General features: G+C 36.3%; 1 protein-coding gene across 6 annotated transcripts in view; it reads right to left on the reverse strand.

The window, feature by feature from the left end:
• Nucleotides 1–19095, reverse strand: part of TPD52 (tumor protein D52) — a 371490-nt gene that overhangs the window by 253685 nt on the left and 98710 nt on the right. For all 6 annotated transcript variants that reach the window (XM_007486911.3, XM_007486912.3, XM_007486913.3 and 3 more), the window contains exons 2-4: nucleotides 13857–13972; nucleotides 2280–2428; nucleotides 787–888 (exon numbers count right to left, since the gene is read on the reverse strand). In XM_007486911.3, the coding sequence (XP_007486973.2) occupies nucleotides 787–888; nucleotides 2280–2428; nucleotides 13857–13972 (367 nt within the window). The remainder of the gene's footprint in view (nucleotides 1–786; nucleotides 889–2279; nucleotides 2429–13856; nucleotides 13973–19095) is intronic.

The raw sequence follows: 19095 nt of genomic DNA on the forward strand, positions 1-19095 counted from the left end.
AAATTTTGCATGCAGACAAAACCAAAATAGACTAAAACCAAGCTACCTACCATTTTCAGCAATGTTCTAATCCACATGAGAAAAAAATTGCAACCAAAAAAGAAAAAGCTATGACACAATTGCATCAAAGTAGCAAGGAGAAGTACATGGTTTTATCTAAAATACAAGTGCAAATTAAATGACAATGACTCAAAGTTAAGCAAGATTAGACTCTAAGCATGTAGGAAAGCTACAGCTCGTAAGTTAGTACAGACAAATGACTAAAGACAAGCTAAAAATATGCCATGGTACAAACAGAAATGTACTGAAGACAAGCTCGCCTACTAACCGTGCACTTCAATACAGTTTTGCACATCCATTCAATGTTGATATTTCCTCACGATCACAAAAATAATAATAAAAAAATCACTAATAAAAATACTAAACAAAATACTAAAATCACAAAAATAATAATGAAATACTTACTCTGAATTTAAACTATTTAGAAGTGAAACACAAAATTCAAAAAAACTCACAACTAGAATTTAGTAGACTGAGAAAATGAGATTACTATTAAAATATTAAGACCATTAAACCTCAAAATATTTTGGTCGCCAATTCAAATTCAGGTTTCCAAGTTGCTGCTCCTCCATGCCAGGAAAAACTTAGAAGTTAGATTCTACACAATCATCACTCAATTTTCAGATACTACCCAAAAGTCTTAGGGAAAATTTATAATCACAATAATGGGCCCTTAAGAAAATACTAGAAGGGACTACCAATAAACTATGGAAAGTGGGCACATACTTTACATCTTCAAGCTTTTTGGTGATGACAGAGCCAACAGAAGAAAAAGCAGCTGAGGCCTTCTGTCCAGCCTGAGACAAAGTTTCTGATGTCTTCTTGTATCTATATTTAATTAAAAGAACAGAGCAAAACAACTACTAAGTTAAATAAGACAAACATTAGCAAATTAATCTTTTCAAATAACTAATTTCAGAAGTGGAGATAACTGAAATTCAAGAGCATCAATAAACCAGTCTTTTGAAAACACAAACACACACACACCCTACCTTTCCTTACAACATTCCCCTCACACCACATCCTGAATCAAGTTAGAAAGTTCAGTCTATTGACTTTTCAGATCTAGAATTTCTGAGATATCCAAGAATAGTCATGACAGACCACCAGCCCCAAGGTCATAGACTACAGAATTTAAAGAAGGCCACTTAACTTTCACCTTAGGCAAAAGTTCAAAACAAAGATGTAATATATACTTGGTCTTTTTTTTTTTTGCTTCAACCACATGAACAACACAGAAAAGAGAATCTAATCAAATGTCTGAGGTTTGATGTGAGCAAATGCTTATTCTCTCTTCACCTGATGAGACAGGAGCAAGGGAAAGAACTGTGAATGAAGTTGGTGAACCTAACTGTTATGATTCAAATGAAATCTAAGCATCTGCATGTTCTCTGAAAATTACTTACAAGGTTTCTAGAGAAGGATTTAAAGTCACGAGAGCTAACAAATGCTTGTTAGAAACATAGCTCTCAGGAGCGAATGCTTGTGTAAGGTATATCTCCAATGCGACATTATATCCGGGATAGCATGGGCTCCAAACTTTGTGAATGGTGCTTTCTACTACTTTTCCTTACTGTAACAGAATCAAAAGGCTTATATTGTTAAAGCAAACAAATAGAATCACTTGTAGTTATCACTTTGGGGGGAAATAAGAGTCGATATCCAGGAATTGTGGCAATGCAATTTCAGGGGGGAAAAATCTAGTAATTAGGTAATGAATAAAATGACTGCTCACTTCATCAGAAAGGACAGAACTAGATATACTCATCTGTCTCGCTATGAGGCACAATCTATGTGCACCCAGGACAGTTTTTGTTTCTGCCATCTAAGGCTAAAGAACTAGAGGAACAGATTTGGGAAACTGATTCAGCAGCTGCGCACAGTAATACACAGGTAGAATTGAAAATCTAGAATTGGCTTGTTCAATGTAGCCTTCTTATCTCAAAATCTGAATCAGAAGGAAGAAAATAGGGGGCAGCTGGGTAGTTCAGTGGATTGAGAGTCAGGCTTAGAGACGGGAGGTCCTAGGTTCAAATTTGGCCTCAGCCACTTCCTAGCTGTGTGACCCTGGGCAAGTCACTTGACCCCCATTGCCTAGCCCTTACCACTCTTCTGCCTTGGAGCCAATACACAGTACTGACTCCAAGACAGAAAGTAAGGGTTAAAAAAAAAAAGGAAGAAAATATACTCCCAAGAAGTAAAGGGAGTTAAGAACCTACGCAGATGTGGCTGTCACATCTTGCCAGCCTCTGGCAATATTCTGCCTTAGTTCCTGTAGTGAATTGATTCCAAGCTTCCTCTTAATCTCTGCTAGATGCTTCTCCTTTGCTGCTAACACTTGAGATAGGGTCTGTATCTCCTCTTCTACCTACAAGAAAAAAAGAAGAAATAGATAAGAATTAAACACATTAAAAACATCTCCAGATTTTCAATATTTTCTAATTTTATTGTTTTTAATCTAAAAGCATAAGGACTAGGACTGTGATTTCATTGATATATGGAGAACTCCCAGAAGAGAAAACCCCCTCTATCAAAGCAATTTGACAACTTCTCTGTAAATTAGTCTTAAAGAGTTGCCTAGAGTACTGAGAAACTAAGCAAATTTCCCAGGAGCTACAGATCCAATACGTGTCAATGGTAAAGACATGAACTCAGATCTTTCTGGTTCAAGGCCAGCTCTCTATTCACTAAGCCATATTGCCTTTCCAGTTTTTTTTCTTTTTTGCCATTAAAAATACTGACATTTGCTTATGGTACCTAAGAAAGCTGCTATTAATAGTCATTAAAAACATATACAACTGGAGCAGGTAGGTAGAGTGTGCCATACTTGGAGTTGGGAGGACCTGTGTTCAAGTCTGACCTCAGGCACTTCCCAGCAATTTGTCCCTGGGCAAGTCACTTAACTCCAACTGCCTAGCCCTTTCTGCTCTTCTGTCTTTGAACAGATATTTACTATTGTTTCTAAGACAGAAGGCAAGAGTTTAAAAAAATGCATGCAACCTATTACTTAGCCTAGAGAAATGACTAGTCTTTCCATGAATAGCTATTTTAATATAGAAAAGAAACCAGTCATTTTACCCTAAGTTGAAACAACTGACTTATACTGCTTTAGGAAGACTGGTGATAGAGCAAAACCTTAAACTCTACTTGAACTCAGCATAAACGTGTATCATCACACTGTCTTGCTCATGGTACAAAAGGAATATACTGGGAAATGATTATAATTTTCTGTGGCCATCTACAAATGGAAAGATATTATTGGGTGAAGGTCAAAGACATGGAAAAATTAATGAGTGCTTATAAAAGCTTTTCTAACTTTTTTCCTACATTTCTCCACAATAACAGGGTCTCATCTTCTCCATATCTTCTAAAGATAGACCCTAAATAACTTCTAGTTAATTTCTGAAGGTGATCATTTAATCTTTTGATTATTTTAAATACCTGAAATTGCTCATGAAAAATGAATAATAACCCATTCTCCATTAAACAGAAAAAGAAAAAAGTAGAGTATATGAAGTCAATGTGTAGTGTTACATGGGAGGTAGCTAACGTTCTGGAGTCTGATGATTCCTCATATGGTATCAATAAAAATGCCTCTTTTTCAGCTGGTCTAAATCTCTCCACTCTTTTCTTACTATACAACCCAGCAGTCTAGATTTTCCCACTGGAATCTTGGCTTAAAAGCTCAGAAACCAAAGTTAGACTTAGATTTTTGGTTTATGACATGTCATATGACTTAATTCTTATGGATCTAAATTTCTCCAATTATAAAAATACCAAATGATTACACGATGCTTTATGAAATAACTTGCCTATCATATACAACCAGGATTAGGTACAAGGTTAATAAATTTGTTCCTACAAGAAGGCCAAGCAGAGTCTCATGATGCTCTACTGGGCAGAGTCCAAAAGGTTATATACCACCAATACTTCTTTATCCCTTTCTCACTTGTCTCATCAGGTAAAAAGGGACATTGCCCCATAAGTTTTTAGAAAGGATAAGCCAACATTATGTATGAATTTTCAAAAAGTTCTTAGTATAAAAATTCATCATTGCTTCAAAGATGGAACATGATTTTTTTTTAAATTAAGGCTGTCTCTCTTAGGCTGGAAGTAGCTACATGGGCTACACATGTTCTCTGCCATGCTACTACTGCTCAGTTAAGGAACTTTGACTCAATTTAGCTCTATTTCTGAACCAGACCAGCTTGCCTCTTTTGGGTACTTTGGGCACCACCAAGAGATCTATGGTTTGATATACACCAAAATATTTATAATGGCACTTTTTAAGGTAATTAAAAAGCTGGGGGGGGGGGGGGAGATGATTGAGGAATGGATAAAAATATTACAGTGGATGAATAAAATGGAATATTATGTTTGTGTAAGAAATGAAAACTTCAGCATAGACAATGAGGAAATATCAGTACTCAACATGTATGCACCAAATTGAATAGCATCCAAATTTCTAAAGGAGAAACTAATGGAGTTCAAGGAGGAAATAGATAGAAAAACTATACTTGTGGGAGACCTGAACCTTCCCCTATCAGAACTAGATAAATCAAACCAAAAAAATAAATAAAAAAGAGGTAAGAGAAGTGAATGAAATCTTAGAAAAATTAGAGTTAGTAGATATGTGGAGAAAAATAGGGACAAAAAGAAATACACCTTCTTTTCAGCAGCACATGGTACATTCACAAAGATTGACCATGTACTAGGGCAAAAAAAAAAAACATTGCAAACAAGTGCAAAAGAGCAGAAATAATAAATGCAACCTTTTCAGATCACAATGCAATGAAAATAATAATTAGTAAGGGTACATGGAGAGGCAAAACAAAAATTAATTGGAAATTAAACAACATAATTCTCCAAAATTGGTTAAAGAACAAATCATAGAAACAATAATATCATTGAAGAAAATGACAATGATGAGACATCCTTTCAAAATCTATGGGATGCAGTCAAAGTAGTACTCAGAGGGAAATTTATATCCTTGAATTCATATATTAACAAATTAGGGAGGGAAGAGGTCAATGAATTGGGCATACAAAATAAAAAACTAGAAAGTGAACAAATTAAAAATCCTCAGATGAAAACTAGATTAGAGATCCTAAAAATCAAAGGACAAATTAATAAAATTGAAAGTCAAAGAACTATTGACTTAGTAAATAAGACTAGAAGCTGGTACTTTGAAAAAACAAATAAAATAGACAAAGTACCAGTCAATCTAATTAAAAAAAGGAAAGAGGAAAACTAAATTGACAATATCCAAGATAAAAAGGGAGAACTCACCTGTAATGAAGAGGAAATTAAAGTAATCATTAAAAATTATTATGCCCAATTATATGGCAATCTAGGTGATATGAATAATTATTTACAAAAATATTAAGTGCCCAGATTAACAGAGGAAGAAATAGAATACCTAAACAACCCCATATCAGAAAAAGAAATTGAACAAGCCATCAAGGAACTCCCTAAGAAAAAATCCCCAGGACCAGATGGATTCACAAATTAATTCCATCAAACATTCAAAGAACAGCTAGTCCCAATATCATGCAAACTATTTGACAAAATAAGCAAAAAAGGAGTTCTACCAAATTCCTTTTACGACACCAATATGGTACTGATTCCAAAGCCAGGCAGGTCAAAAACAGAGAAAGAAAACTACAGACCAATCTCCCTAATGAATATAGTTGCAAAAATCTTAAATAGAACACTAGCAAAAAGACTCCAGCAAGTCATCACAAGGGTCATTCATTATGACCAGGTAGGATTTATACCAGGAATGCAAGGACGATTCAATATTAGGAAACCATCCACATAATTGACCATATTAACAAGCAAACTGACAAAAATCACATGATTAATTCAATAGACGCAGAAAAAACCTTTGACAAAATACAACACTCATTCCTATTGAAAACACTAGAATGAATAGGAATAGAAGGGCCTTTCCTAAAAATAATAAACAGTATATATCTAAAACCATCAGCAAACATCATCTGCAATGGGTATAAACTAGAAATCTTCCCAATAAGAATAGGAGTCAAACAAGGATGCCCATTATTACCTCTATTATTTGTAATAGAAACACTAGCAGTAGCAATTAGAGAAGAAAAAGAAATTGAAGGTATTAAAATTGGCAATGAGGAGACCAAGCTATCACTCTTTGTAGATGATAAGATGGTCTACTTAAAGAATCCCAGAGAATCAACCAAAAAGCTAGTGGAAATAATCAACAACTTTAGCAAAGTTGCAGGATACAAAATAAACCCACATAAGTCATCAGCATTGCTATATATTTCCAACACATCTCAGCAGCAAGAATTAGAAAGACAAATTCCATTTAAAATCACCCTAGACAATATAAAATACTTAGGAATCTATCTGCCGAGGCAAACACAGGAATTATATGAACACAACTACAAAACACTATTAAACACAATTAAAACTAGATCTAAACAATTGGAAAAAACATCGATTGCTCATGGATAGGATGAGCTAACATAATAAAAATGGCAATCCTACCCAAATTAATTTACTTATTTAGTACCATACCCATTGAACTCCCAAAAAACTTTTTTACTGAATTAGAAAAAGACATAACAAAGTTCATTTGGAAGAACAAAAGATCAAGGATATCCAGGGTGTGAAATTTAAAATCTCCATCTTGGTCTAGCACCCAAAATTGTGCACACCCACACTACATGGGCATGTGCTAGTCAATGACAAATCAGAAATAACTAACTGCCCACCTGGGCTGTCCTAGATCAAGCTAGAGCCACCATTGGCACTTGTGAGGCACAGGAAGTGATGGAGAAAGCAGCCTCTGGATTTCGCTCACTTCCTGGGGACAGGGCTAGACGGCAGTTCGTGTTAGGAGCTTGAACAGGGAGGAGGCCCCTAGACAGCTTCCCTTCAGATCGGTCATGTGAGTCAAGGACTGATTCCTTTCCACCTTGGCCCTTTGGGCCTAATCTCCCTCTGCCTTGGTCTCCTCTCTCCTTCTCTCCCTCTCCTTTTCCCTACTCCCATTGTGATTAAACCTCCATAAACTCCATTCTGACTTGAGTGTTTCATTTTAGGAATTTCATAAGTAAATTCCTTGGCGGCCATAGTTCAATATTATAACAATCTTAAAAGGTGAAATTTTCACTACAACAAGGGAAATAATGAAAACAAATGCAAAGGAAGGTGGCCTTGCAGTACAAGATCTCAAACTAAACTATAAAGCAGTGGTCATCAAAACAATTTGGTACTGGCTTAGAGACAGAAAGGAGGCTCAGTGAAATAAACTTGGGGTAAGTGACCTCAACAAGACTGTCTATGATAAGTCCAAAGATCCCAGCTTTTGGGACCAAAATCCACTATTTGATAAAAACTTCTGGGAAAATTGGAAGACAACATGAGAGATATTAGGTCTAGGTCAATATCTCACACCCTACACCAAGATAAACTCAGAATAGGTGAATGACTTGAATACAAAGAAGAAAATAATAAGTAAATTAGATGAATACAGAATAGTATAAATGTCAGATCTTTGGGAAAGGAAATATTTTAAGACCAATCAAGAGTTAGGAAAAAATTCACAAAATTTAAAATAAATAATTTTGGTTTTGTACAAACAAAACCAATGCAACCAAAATTAGAAGGGAAGCAACAAATTGGGAAACAATCTTCCTAACAAAAACCTCTGACAGAGGTCTAATTACTCAAATTTATAAAGAGCTAAATCAATTGTACAAAAAAATCAAGCCCTTCAATTGGGGAATGGCTAAACAAATTATGGTATATGTTGGTGATGGAATACTATTGTGCTCAAAGAAATAATAAACTGGAAGAATTCCACATGAACTGGAATGACCTCAGGGAATTGATGAGAGTGAAAGGAGCAGAACCAGGAGAACATTATACACAGAGACTGATATACACTGTGGTACAATCGAATGTAATGGACTTCTCCATTAGTGGCAATGCAGTGATCCTGAACAACTCAGAGGGATCTATGAAAAAGAACACTATTCACATCCAGAGGAAAAACTGTGGGAGCAGAAACACCAAAGAAAAACAAGTGCTTGATTACATGGGTTGAGGGGAATATGATTGGGGATTATAGACTATAAATGATTATCCTAGTGCAAACATCAACAACATGGAAATAGGTTCTGATCAAGGACACATGTAAAAACCCAGCGTGCATTGGCTATGGGAAGGGGTGGCAGGAGGGGAAGGAGGGAAAGAATATGATTCTTGTAACCAAGGAATAATGTTCTAAATTGACTAAATAAAATTTTCAAAACTAAATAAATAAATAATAAGAAAAGATCTAGTTGGACAAAATATAATCATCTAAAAAAAAGAAATGAAAACTATAGGGAATAGGAGAAAACATAAACTAATACAAAGTAGTAAAGTAAGAAAAGCAGGAAAATATGCATAATGATTGTAACAATTTGAATGGAATAAAACAATCAAAATTTAATGCTGCAAAATTATAATGACTAAGGTTGGTCCTTAAGAAGAAAAATGAAAAGATCTCTTCCCTTACTTCTTTGCAAAAGTAGAAGACTAAGTGTTGAACACTGCACATAAACACCTTTTTTTTTTTTGGAAGTTTTCTACAACTGATTTTTCACCCCCTTCTTTTTAGCTTTCTTACACATAGTGGTTTTCTGGGAAGACAAATAGAGGAATATAAACTGGGAAATAAAGGAAATGTGAAACAATATGCCCAACAAAATTTTATTTTAAAAATTATTAGCCAGGAGTCCCTTGAGATTTTTTTTTAGTTAAGGTTGTGGCAAAGAGAGAGAAGATACACAGGAGATGTGGTGAAGACTGACTAGATTAGACTTGGTAAATGACAAAACATTCCATTTGCTGACTCCAAGTGTTTTTTCTGGCAGTGTCTCCCATGTGTAGAAGTTTTCTTCCTTCTCATCTCTACCTCCTGCCTTTCCAACCATCTGTTAAGTCTTAACTAAAATCCTACCTTTTACAAGAAAACTTTCTCAATCCCCTTTAGTGCTAGTTTTCCCTCCAAGATTATTTCCAATTCATACTGTACAGAACTTGTTTTACCCATTAGACTGTGAGCTCTAGAAAAAAGGGATGGTCTTTTGTTTTTCTTTGTAAGCCCAGTGCTTAGCACAGTATCTGGCAGACAGGAAGTGCTGAATAAATGCTTTTGGACTGATATATTGACTACATAAAACTGAAAAAGATAAGGAAGTTAAAGATAACTTTAATATGCATCAAAGATAGGCAAATAATGTTGCAGACAAAAATAATGAAGTTAGAATAATGAGCAAGTTTAGAGAAAAAGATAAGCTTAGTTTACTTAGAGGTCTTCTAGTCCAACTACTTCATCCTACAGACTGAAGTCCATTGAGGCCGATTTTCCTACAGTCACATAATTAAGTCTCAGAAACATAATTTGAACCCAAATCCTCTGACATCAAAATCAGCATTTTTCCCACTCTGCCATGTTGCTTTTTTTTGGTTGTTATTAAAATTGAGGAGCCAAAAAAATAATATCCTATAGACAGATAGAGGATTCTGTTAAGAGTTCAGAAATGAGGTGAGGAACATAGATACAGATGCAGATTATCATCTAGACAGAGGCAGTTAGGTAAAGCCATGTGGTAGTGAATGAAATTGCTAAAGGAAAGAATATAAAGAGAAAATATGTCCAAGGACAGGCTTCTGGGGAAAACTTATTTTATGAGGTAAGGCAGAAGAGAGTAACCAGAATAGGAGCAATCGGAGAAGTAACTGAAAAAGTAGGCAGAGAGCCAAAAGAACATTCAGGCTCTCAATCCAAAAAGAGAAGGAAATGTCTGCAGAAGCTGAGACCTTGAAGCCTGAGTATTGGAAACGGTTGTTAGAAACTCTGAGAGAGCAATTCTAAAAGAATGGTGGAAGATCTTCATAAAAACAGAAAGAAGTTGGAAGTGTATAGTTAAGAAGCAGAAGCAGTGGATATAGAAAACATTTTAAAAGTTTATCAGTGAAGGGTAAAAAACCTGGTGCAGTTGCCTGATTGAGTAAAAAGGCCAAGAGAATGGGATTTTCCCCCCTTTTAGGACCAGGGAAAACTGAACATGTTGGGAGGTGCATCACAGGTGTTTTTAATTAATTTTAGCAGCTTGTCCCTCATCTTGACTGTCACCACATGTAGGCCATATGAATATAAAACTGGGGCAGTATCATTTTTTAAATTTAGATATTTTATCTCTTTTCAGTTTTTGCCACTCTTCTGGAAAATTGAGTTCCAAATTGAGTTCTCCCGCCATTCTTTTAAAAGGATTTCTGGCTGCCTTTGCAAGTTCCAGGGGTGAGAGAGACAGCTGCCTTTTTTCACTTGTATATGGTAAGGAATCAATTGATTTCCAGATAACTTGGTTTCTTGACTGACTGTTCTCTACAGCATTTTATCAAAAAAGGAAATTCTTCTGTTATCTCATTTAAACATCTTATGCTGTCTTTTACACCTGAGATGTACCAACTAACTAACCTGTTCAGTGGGTAGGCACACTGGCACATACTAAGGATGCCATTGGCCCTTCCTTTTTAGAGAGTAAGCTGAATGGAAAAGCTCCTTTAGGGGATATCCACATACCTACCAAACTCTATAGATACCTTTGAAGGAGAGAGAAAGGAAGTGAAGTGAGACTGAATATATATGAAAGCAGGGATGACAGGGGGCAGGTCTTGGAGGAAGCAAGAAGAAATGAGATCAAGGAGAGAGTGAGGGATGTTGCTGAATGGAGAAGAGGAGCTCTCAACAGGCTCAATTAAGAGGCTAGATCATGTGCCAAAATAATGGTGAGTCAAGATATTGCTGTGAGCAAAAAAACAAGAGAGGAGAAGATTTGGAATGTTTTCTGTGGAAGGCAAGACAGGAAATCAATAAGGTAAATAAGAGAATTGTTGAATAGTCAGGAGTAGTACTATGCAAGTACTACTGTGCACCATATTGAATAACTATTGTGTACAATAAGTTTGTAGATGGTAAAAATATTTTAATTCCTTTCCGGTGTGTACAAAAACACTTTGAAAAGCTAAAAATACTAACTAAATACAAAGCTTATAAAGGCTTTAAAATGTTATCTTTATTAAATTCTTAATATTTTTAAACTGTAATTCTCCTAGTATACTTCACCAACAATGTGTCTTTCCCTGCTTGAAAGTGATAAAATTAAATTTGGGTATTTAAAGAGTGACCTAGATATAGCAATCTGTTCTCTGACCTGGTTGTGATCTTTTTCTTACTCAACTCCCACAGATTTCACACACTTCATCATATCTACTGAGGGTTTTTATTTTTTCTTTAATCTTTAATAATACTTCCCCCCCCCAAAAAAAAAATGTGTGAGAAAATTTTTGCATCCATTTTCTAACATTTTGAGTTCCAGATTTTCCTCCTTCTTCCCTGCTTCCTGAGACTGTAAGCAACTTGATATGGGTCATACATGTGCTATCATACAAAACACATTTCTACATTCTTCATGTTGTGGGGAAAGACATATACAAAAAAATGGAAGAAAATAAGGTGAAAAATGGCATGCAGAATTTTCTTCAATCTACACGTGGATTCCATCAATTCTTTTTCTGGGGCAGAAAGGCATTTTTCATCATTAGTCCTTTGGAATTGTCTTAGATCATTGTATTGCTGATGTTAACATGATTTTAGAGTTGTGACTTAAATTTGGTTGCCAGAGGAAATCCCAAATAAAATATCCATCAGTCTGGAATTTTATGGTAATTCAATTAATATAGAGGGAAAGAATTTAAGAAGAAGGAAGAAAGAGGATATAGGATTTCTCCTGCCTGGTCTATGCCAGGGGGAGTTTAAAATCCCAGCCTCTAGGTCTCTGAAGATTAGAGGCTTCTAAGAGGATAAAGTTGGAAAGTAAAGGAGGAAACTCAGTCAGAAACTCACCACCAAAAAAACAGACAATAGCTTGTAGCCACCCTAAGATGCAGAAAGCTCAGCACCTTTTTGTATTAAGATCTAAAAATAGACTTAGCTTAAAGTTCTAGCTTCACTATAAGACGAGAACTAAATACCTTCATAGTTCAATCAGGAGATTACAACTTTATCTAAGTAGGGTGGAGTAATTTAAAGTTCACACTGAGAAGAGCCAAGTTACTAGGAGGTTTTAAATGGCAAAGTTGACTAAGTTCTTTTTTTCAGATTCAAGTGATAGGATAGTGCTTCCAAAGGATAGGCACTAGCATTTTCCTTAGGAAAACATCTAAAAGATATTAAAATATTACAAGGTGGAAGTCTAAAAGAACAATGACAATATTTCTGTAAAAAATAGACTCGAACTCTGGACTTCAATCCCCAGAAGTCCTTGCTCCACTTCCCCAGAATGCTTTGAATTCTCACGTGGGCCGAGATAGAGAAGGTATTTAACCTGATTGCAAAGGTTTTTGAGTCTTTTTTGGACTTCCGTTTTGGAGCAGAAGCTTCTCTTCCATGATGTGAGATTATCTTGTCTAGGCCACTCTGGTCTAGGCACATGTTTCTTATCCTGTCTTTTCTTTAATCCTTAACTTTTAATAAACCTCTAAAAATTATAATACTCCTTGCAGAAAGAAACTAATTTCTACCTGCCTCAGTCTCCCCTAAATTATAATCTTTACATTTCTAAAGTATTCCATCTAAAAAATTATATTAAGTAGACATGCATGAACTTTCTCACTATGAGGCATTGTTAACACTGTTGCCCTTATCTCATCTCTCCTCCTCTCTCTATTTCTCACAAACTCCAACCCATCCTCCAAAGTCTGTCTGTTATTTACTCTGGAAGGTCTTCCCTGATCATGCCTGGCAGGAACTGATCTGCAGGTATTCGTATGCATGCATGCACGCACACACACACACACACACACACACACACACACACACACACCCCTACCTCTCTGCAAATGTCTACACGTGCCTCAGAGTCTGTGTGCACCATCTAACTCTGCATGTCTGTCTTCCTGTACATATGTCTTTCCATGTGTGTCTGCATGTAGACATATATAAGATAGAGATCTTTCTGCATGTCTATCTCCTTTCTTGGTTGCTTTGTCTCTCTATTTCTGTGTCTCTCTGTGTCTGTCAATGTATTTTGTCTATATGTCTTTCCAAGAGTCTGTCTGTGAGAGGATGCCCTCTCTCTTCTCCATCCCTCTCCCTCTCTCCCTCAGTCTCTCTCTGTCTCCCCTCCCTTCTTTCTCCTCCCCCCCCTCCTTATGCCTCTTCTAAAATACTGTAATACTGTGCATATCTCTAGTGTAACATTTCACATTCTACCTCGTATGGTGGTTGTTGATGAATATATGTTATCTTACCTAGACTTTAAAGTTTGTGAGGGCAGTCGTATATTTGTCCTTATTTCTCTTTTGCCCTAGAACCAATATGATTCTAAGATGAAAGGTGAGGATTTTTTAAAAGCATAAAAAGGTATCCACCTCTGCCAAGAACAGACCTTGTTTAACTTATCCCTAGAGGTTGCTTTTCTCTCTTCAGCTCTCCTAGTTTGGTCAAATTTCAGTTCATGAGAGAAACAATTACACTTTATTCCTGCTGAGAAGGCTAACAAGAATATGGTCAAAATAATGGTTCTTCATCCTAGTACAAACAACAACATGGAAATAGGTTCTGATCAACGACACAATACCCAATGAAATTGCGCATCGGCTACGGGAAGGTTGGGTGGAGGGGAGGGAGGGAAATAAAGTAAATATTGTAACCAAAAAAATAAAATAAAATTTAATTTAAAAAAATAATGGTTCTTTACCTTTGCAAGTTCCTTTCTTAGTTCTTCCTGCTCTTCTTCTGATAGGGTCTCTGTAGCACTGATGGTAGCAACAGCATCTTCCCCTTCTTCTGGTACTTGGTCCGTTTTCAGTAGACCTTAATGGAGGTTAAAAAGAATTCTAAAAACCAGGTTTGTAAAACCTAGACATTTAGAAGTAAAAATTGTGCTACTAGGTTCCTGAAACTGTAAGCAAAAAGAAAGGCAGCCAGATTAGGAAGTTTCCCCCTCCCCATTTAGTACCAGGGCACTGGCAAATAAGCCCCTCAATCCATAATAAAACTTTCCTGATGCTCATCAGACCTGCTTTGTATTGAGAAGGATAAGATGGGCAAGCACTGAAACTATATCCTGGGCAAACAGCATGAAAGGTGTCCTCACAGCTACAGGAGACTGAGACCCCAGGATAATAAATCTAATAAAGAACTATGTCAGGATACTATTAAGGTCATTGTTGGGAAGGCTGCCCATCCCCAAAGAAGTGGGAAATCAATTTATTTTGGCCATTGCTTGGCATTGTGGCAAAGTAATCTCCCCTCTGAAAGCTTTTAACAGACTTAGATGACAATTAAATACAAACAGCATAACATTAACAATTCTCAGAGAACAAAATGTATACAACTGAATTGCCAGAATGTAGGACCTGGACAATAAATGCTATGCAGAATATGGAAGGTGGAAAAACTACCTTTAGCAAAAAAATTATCAGGAAAGGATTCCTTGGGAAAATAGCATAGAGCTAAGCTTTGAGGATTGGGTGGGATTTGAATAAGCAATTATTTTTCTGTACTTAAAAAAATAAAGCTATAGTGCAAGAGGAAGTACAGTGCAAAGGGAAGACTGTTGACTTTGGAGACAGAGAACCTGGCTTCCTATTGCTGCTCTCCTAGTTATTACCTGAGTCACTGTAAGCAAGTTATTTAATTTCCCTGGACCTCAGTGTCATTACTTGAAGGGGTTGGAACAGATAATATTTAAGGTCCATTCCTCCTCTACAAAAATGATAAATTTCTTCTTCTGGGTAACTGAATTCTTTTATATATTTATTCATTGGTCCTTATTTTACATTGATATCTCTTCTGTATTTTCCAAGTAGGCTACCCAGAATCAGACATAAAGCTATCTCAGAAAGCAGTTGAACTAGACAATTTTTATATGTTACACTTATTAATATAGATTTTTTTTTTGCTGATGAGGAAACAATGTTAGGTTACTGATGATATAAATTCCTTTTAGTTATCAAGGTAAACAGAGGATTTATAGGTGCTACAAAGAACACATTGCACTGAAAGAAATAAAAAGAACTGGGCCAACAATCTGAGGCAAAGATCTGACTTTGTTTTGTGGGCACAAAATCTAGAAATCCCACCCAGTCTATGTGGCATGAGATCTCTGATGTCCAGAAAGGCTTTGGACAATTACTCAACAGACACTAAAATATGGCCAAGTGTTCAGAACATGTTCAGAATAGGCGGTCTTCAACAGGTTGATGACATAGCCTTCTTTGCTAATAGATTCCAGAAATAAGGGTAATGCCCAAGGCATCTCTCCTTTTTCCTTTCTCTTCTTGGTTCACTTGGCTATGACACTGCAAGACTAAGCTAGGGGTCCAGTTTTCTCATGCCACATCCTCTACAGCATATGGAAAGTAAAGGGAAATGTTCAGACACTTTCATCACTGCAGAGGCTCTTAATGTTATTCCTATTACTGTTTGAATCACAGTTACAGATTTTCAAACTATTACAGAAGTATATGTTATAGAGGAATCTTTATAAGTATTAAAAACTACTTAATTAAATTTCTTCTTACAACACCAAGAACGAACCCCAGATTTGTTTGAGCAAGGTCTAAAATATAAAACTTGGTAATGACAGGTTCTGTCTTTTTTATGTTAACCAGGAGGTGGCAGCAAATCACCAAAAATATCATCATTTAAAAGGAAGGCAAAAGTGGAAAAACAGCTCAAACATCCATATAAAATCTGAAAGACCACCTGGGCTGAAAAGAACAGTCACACATAACACAGTGCATCATCTAGTAATGTACACAGGCAAAAGGAGATGCCGGCTCAGTGCCTTTGAAATATCCAGAGACATAAAGGCCTGAGGCAAGTACCTGGAAGCACCACAAACCATATCCTGGGCAAGCAGCATGAAAGGTGCCCTCACAGCTAAGAGGGAGACTGAGACCCCAGGATACCAAATCCAACAGAGAAAGATGTCAGGATACTATTACGATCACTGCTGGGGAGGCTGCTCATCCCCAAAGAAGTGAGTGATCACTTCATGCTGGCCCCAACTTCTCTATCCAGCCTCATTATCTATTATTCTCTCTTCCCCACATTCTATGGTCCAGCCAAACTGGCCATATCTATGTCCTTCACACACAAGGGTCCATCTCCCACCTCTACTCATGGAATCTCTCACCTTCTTCAAGTCACACCTCAGTTACTACATGACAGATAAAAGAAGCCATTTCCTAATCACCTACGATGGCTAGCACCCTTTCTCCCAAAACTTCATTGTGACTATTTTATATTTATTCGGTATACACATATGAATTAACCCCAAACAGAATGTAAGTTCCTGGAAACCAAGAACTGTTTCATCTTTCTTCTTTGTATCCCTAGCACCTAGCACAACACCTGACCCATAGCAGAAGTTTAATAAATGCTTACTGATTCCCATTTTCACTAATTATTCTTATTTTAAAAAAAAAAAAACCTTACCTTCCGTCTTGGAGTCAATACTATGTATTGGTTCCAAGGCAGAAGAGTGGTAAGGGCTAGGAAATGGGAGTCAAGTGACTTGCTCAGGGTCATACAGTTGGTAAGTGTCCGAGGCCATATTTGAACCTAGGATCTCCCATCTCTAGGCCTGGCTCTCAATCCACTGAGACACCCAGCCGCCCCCAGTAATTATTCTTAATATCAGAAACCAAAGTCAGTTGTTCCTTCACATTTGGAATTCAAAGAGATGTCAAAAGTGAGATATAAGGCAACATGTAAAGTTTTAGCCTTGGAGACAGGAACACCTAAGCTCAGATCCCACCTCTGACATTTAGTATTTATATAAATAGTGATAAATGCCACATAATATATTAATAATGCAAATATATTATGTTAGTTAACTTCTGAGCCTCAATTTTGTCAAGTTGGGAAAATAATACCTAGTGTACGGCTATTGAAGAATAATCTGTGCATATAACTATTGTTTTTTATTATTTACCATCATCATCATCATCATCATCATCCAAGAACCTTGATTACAGTAGTGGTACCATGACACACAAATTTATTCATTCTATAACCAAGCTCGTAACTCAATTTGCTTGTGTGTAAAATTGAATTTCTCCATTTAAATTAATGGAAATGCAATTAATCTGTTCTGCCCCCCCCCAAAAAAAAATACGTGGATTTTTGTTTTATATGCTTTTAAATATGAAAATGTACCTTACAAATAAAAAATATATTTGTAAATAATATAAAAGAATGTAAAGAAATAAACTTGCTTAGGAAATGTTATTTACCTTCAAGGTCAGGCAAAGATGCTGGGGGGGAAGGTTTTCATTTCGTGTGCTTTGTTTAACATAACTTACTTTCTACACAAGATAATGTGTGAAACAAGTGTCATTACACAGCTCTAATGCACAACCTATTGCAACTTTTTCTGTTATGTGTCTTTTCAATAAACTGTTAATTTCTTCCCAAATCCTCAACATTTCCTTGATCTCGCTTGTACTGATTACCTCATCCACCTCAGGCTCCTCCCTACTAATTTCCTGCAAAACCTCCTTATGCTACTGCTGCTGCTACTATTCCTTCAATTCCTCTGTTGTCAGGACCCATGGTTAAAAATTAAGAAATTTGCCCAAAAAAACTGATAATAAAGACAAAAATAAAGAAGAAAGCAAAAGTAATTCATTACAGATGCTCACATGGCCAGATAAGCACTGAACTAAATGAGAGCCTCGTGTAACTTATGAAACCTAATGTTTGGCAGGCTATCTAGTGGAGGGTGACAGAAGCTTGTGATTCAAATATCAGCTCATGACTTAAAGCAAAAAAATCACAATTGTGACTGCTTGTATCTCAAATGACTTGTGATTTAAGGTGCTCCTGTTGGTAGCTGAAGTACAGTAGAAATACTTAGAATAAACATATGTTTTGGGGGGTTAAGACTCACAAAGGAGGAGGGGAGCCCAGAGGGACCTGTTAGGCCATCATACCAACCAAGAGATAAAGAAAACCTTTTGTAAGATTTAAATTAATATCTAATAACTCCAAGTATTAATTTTATGGAGTTTATTAATAATCACTTGAAGTAGAAGGAATAAAAAGGAAATTGAAGTATAAAAACCTAATTATGTAACAAAAATAAGACCATGTAAGTTTTGCCTGCCTGTCCAAAGCCCGCTTCTGCAGCCATGATCACAGGAAGAGAGAGGAGGAGGAGCTACAGAAAATGCATACCCTCCCTATGTTAGCACATAACATGAGAAGGAACTTGGCAAGCTGGGATTTAGAGTACTCAGGAGAAAAATCTAATTATACAAACCCCTCCTGTGATTCCATTAGGAAATGAACATGTAGAAATCTCCCAGATTTACATGCTTAGTTTCACCAATGAATCAGTACATATAATCAACTTATATCACTAAAGATAACTGGAGGTACATAAAATATTGTAGTTTCTAGGGGGAAATTATAATAATTTGGGGATAAGAGGGAAATAAAAGAGAAAGAGAGCAAAACCAGTGACTGCTAAGTGCATTGACAAAAAGCCAATTTCCTTTGGCATAAGAGTATACATTCAGAATAAATGCATTCAATCCCACCACCACCACCACCCAGTTCAATTTCACTATATCCCAAAGTTAATTCTGGATCTTTTGATGCAGTGTGTAGTTTCTGCAGGCCTCTATATGGAGCCTTCTCCAAACAGTTCACCTTCTTGATTCAGGGAAATAGCAACCCTAACCCTAAAATAACTCTCAAACAAGTAAAATTTTTATAAATCTAGAATTTTATGATAATTATACACTTTGAAGAATCATGATACGGCAAGAAGGAACTCTAGGGATGATCTAATCCAACTCCTTCAATTTAGAGGAGGCAATTGAGGTACCCGAGAGGAAGTCATCTGTTCAGGGTCACAGAGGAAAATCAGCTTAATCCGCCATGAAACTGAGGCTGAGCTAAGATTAGAGCCCATTCTGTCT

Source organism: Monodelphis domestica, chromosome 3 (assembly GCF_027887165.1).
Source record: "Monodelphis domestica isolate mMonDom1 chromosome 3, mMonDom1.pri, whole genome shotgun sequence".
NCBI lineage: Eukaryota > Metazoa > Chordata > Mammalia > Didelphimorphia > Didelphidae > Monodelphis > Monodelphis domestica.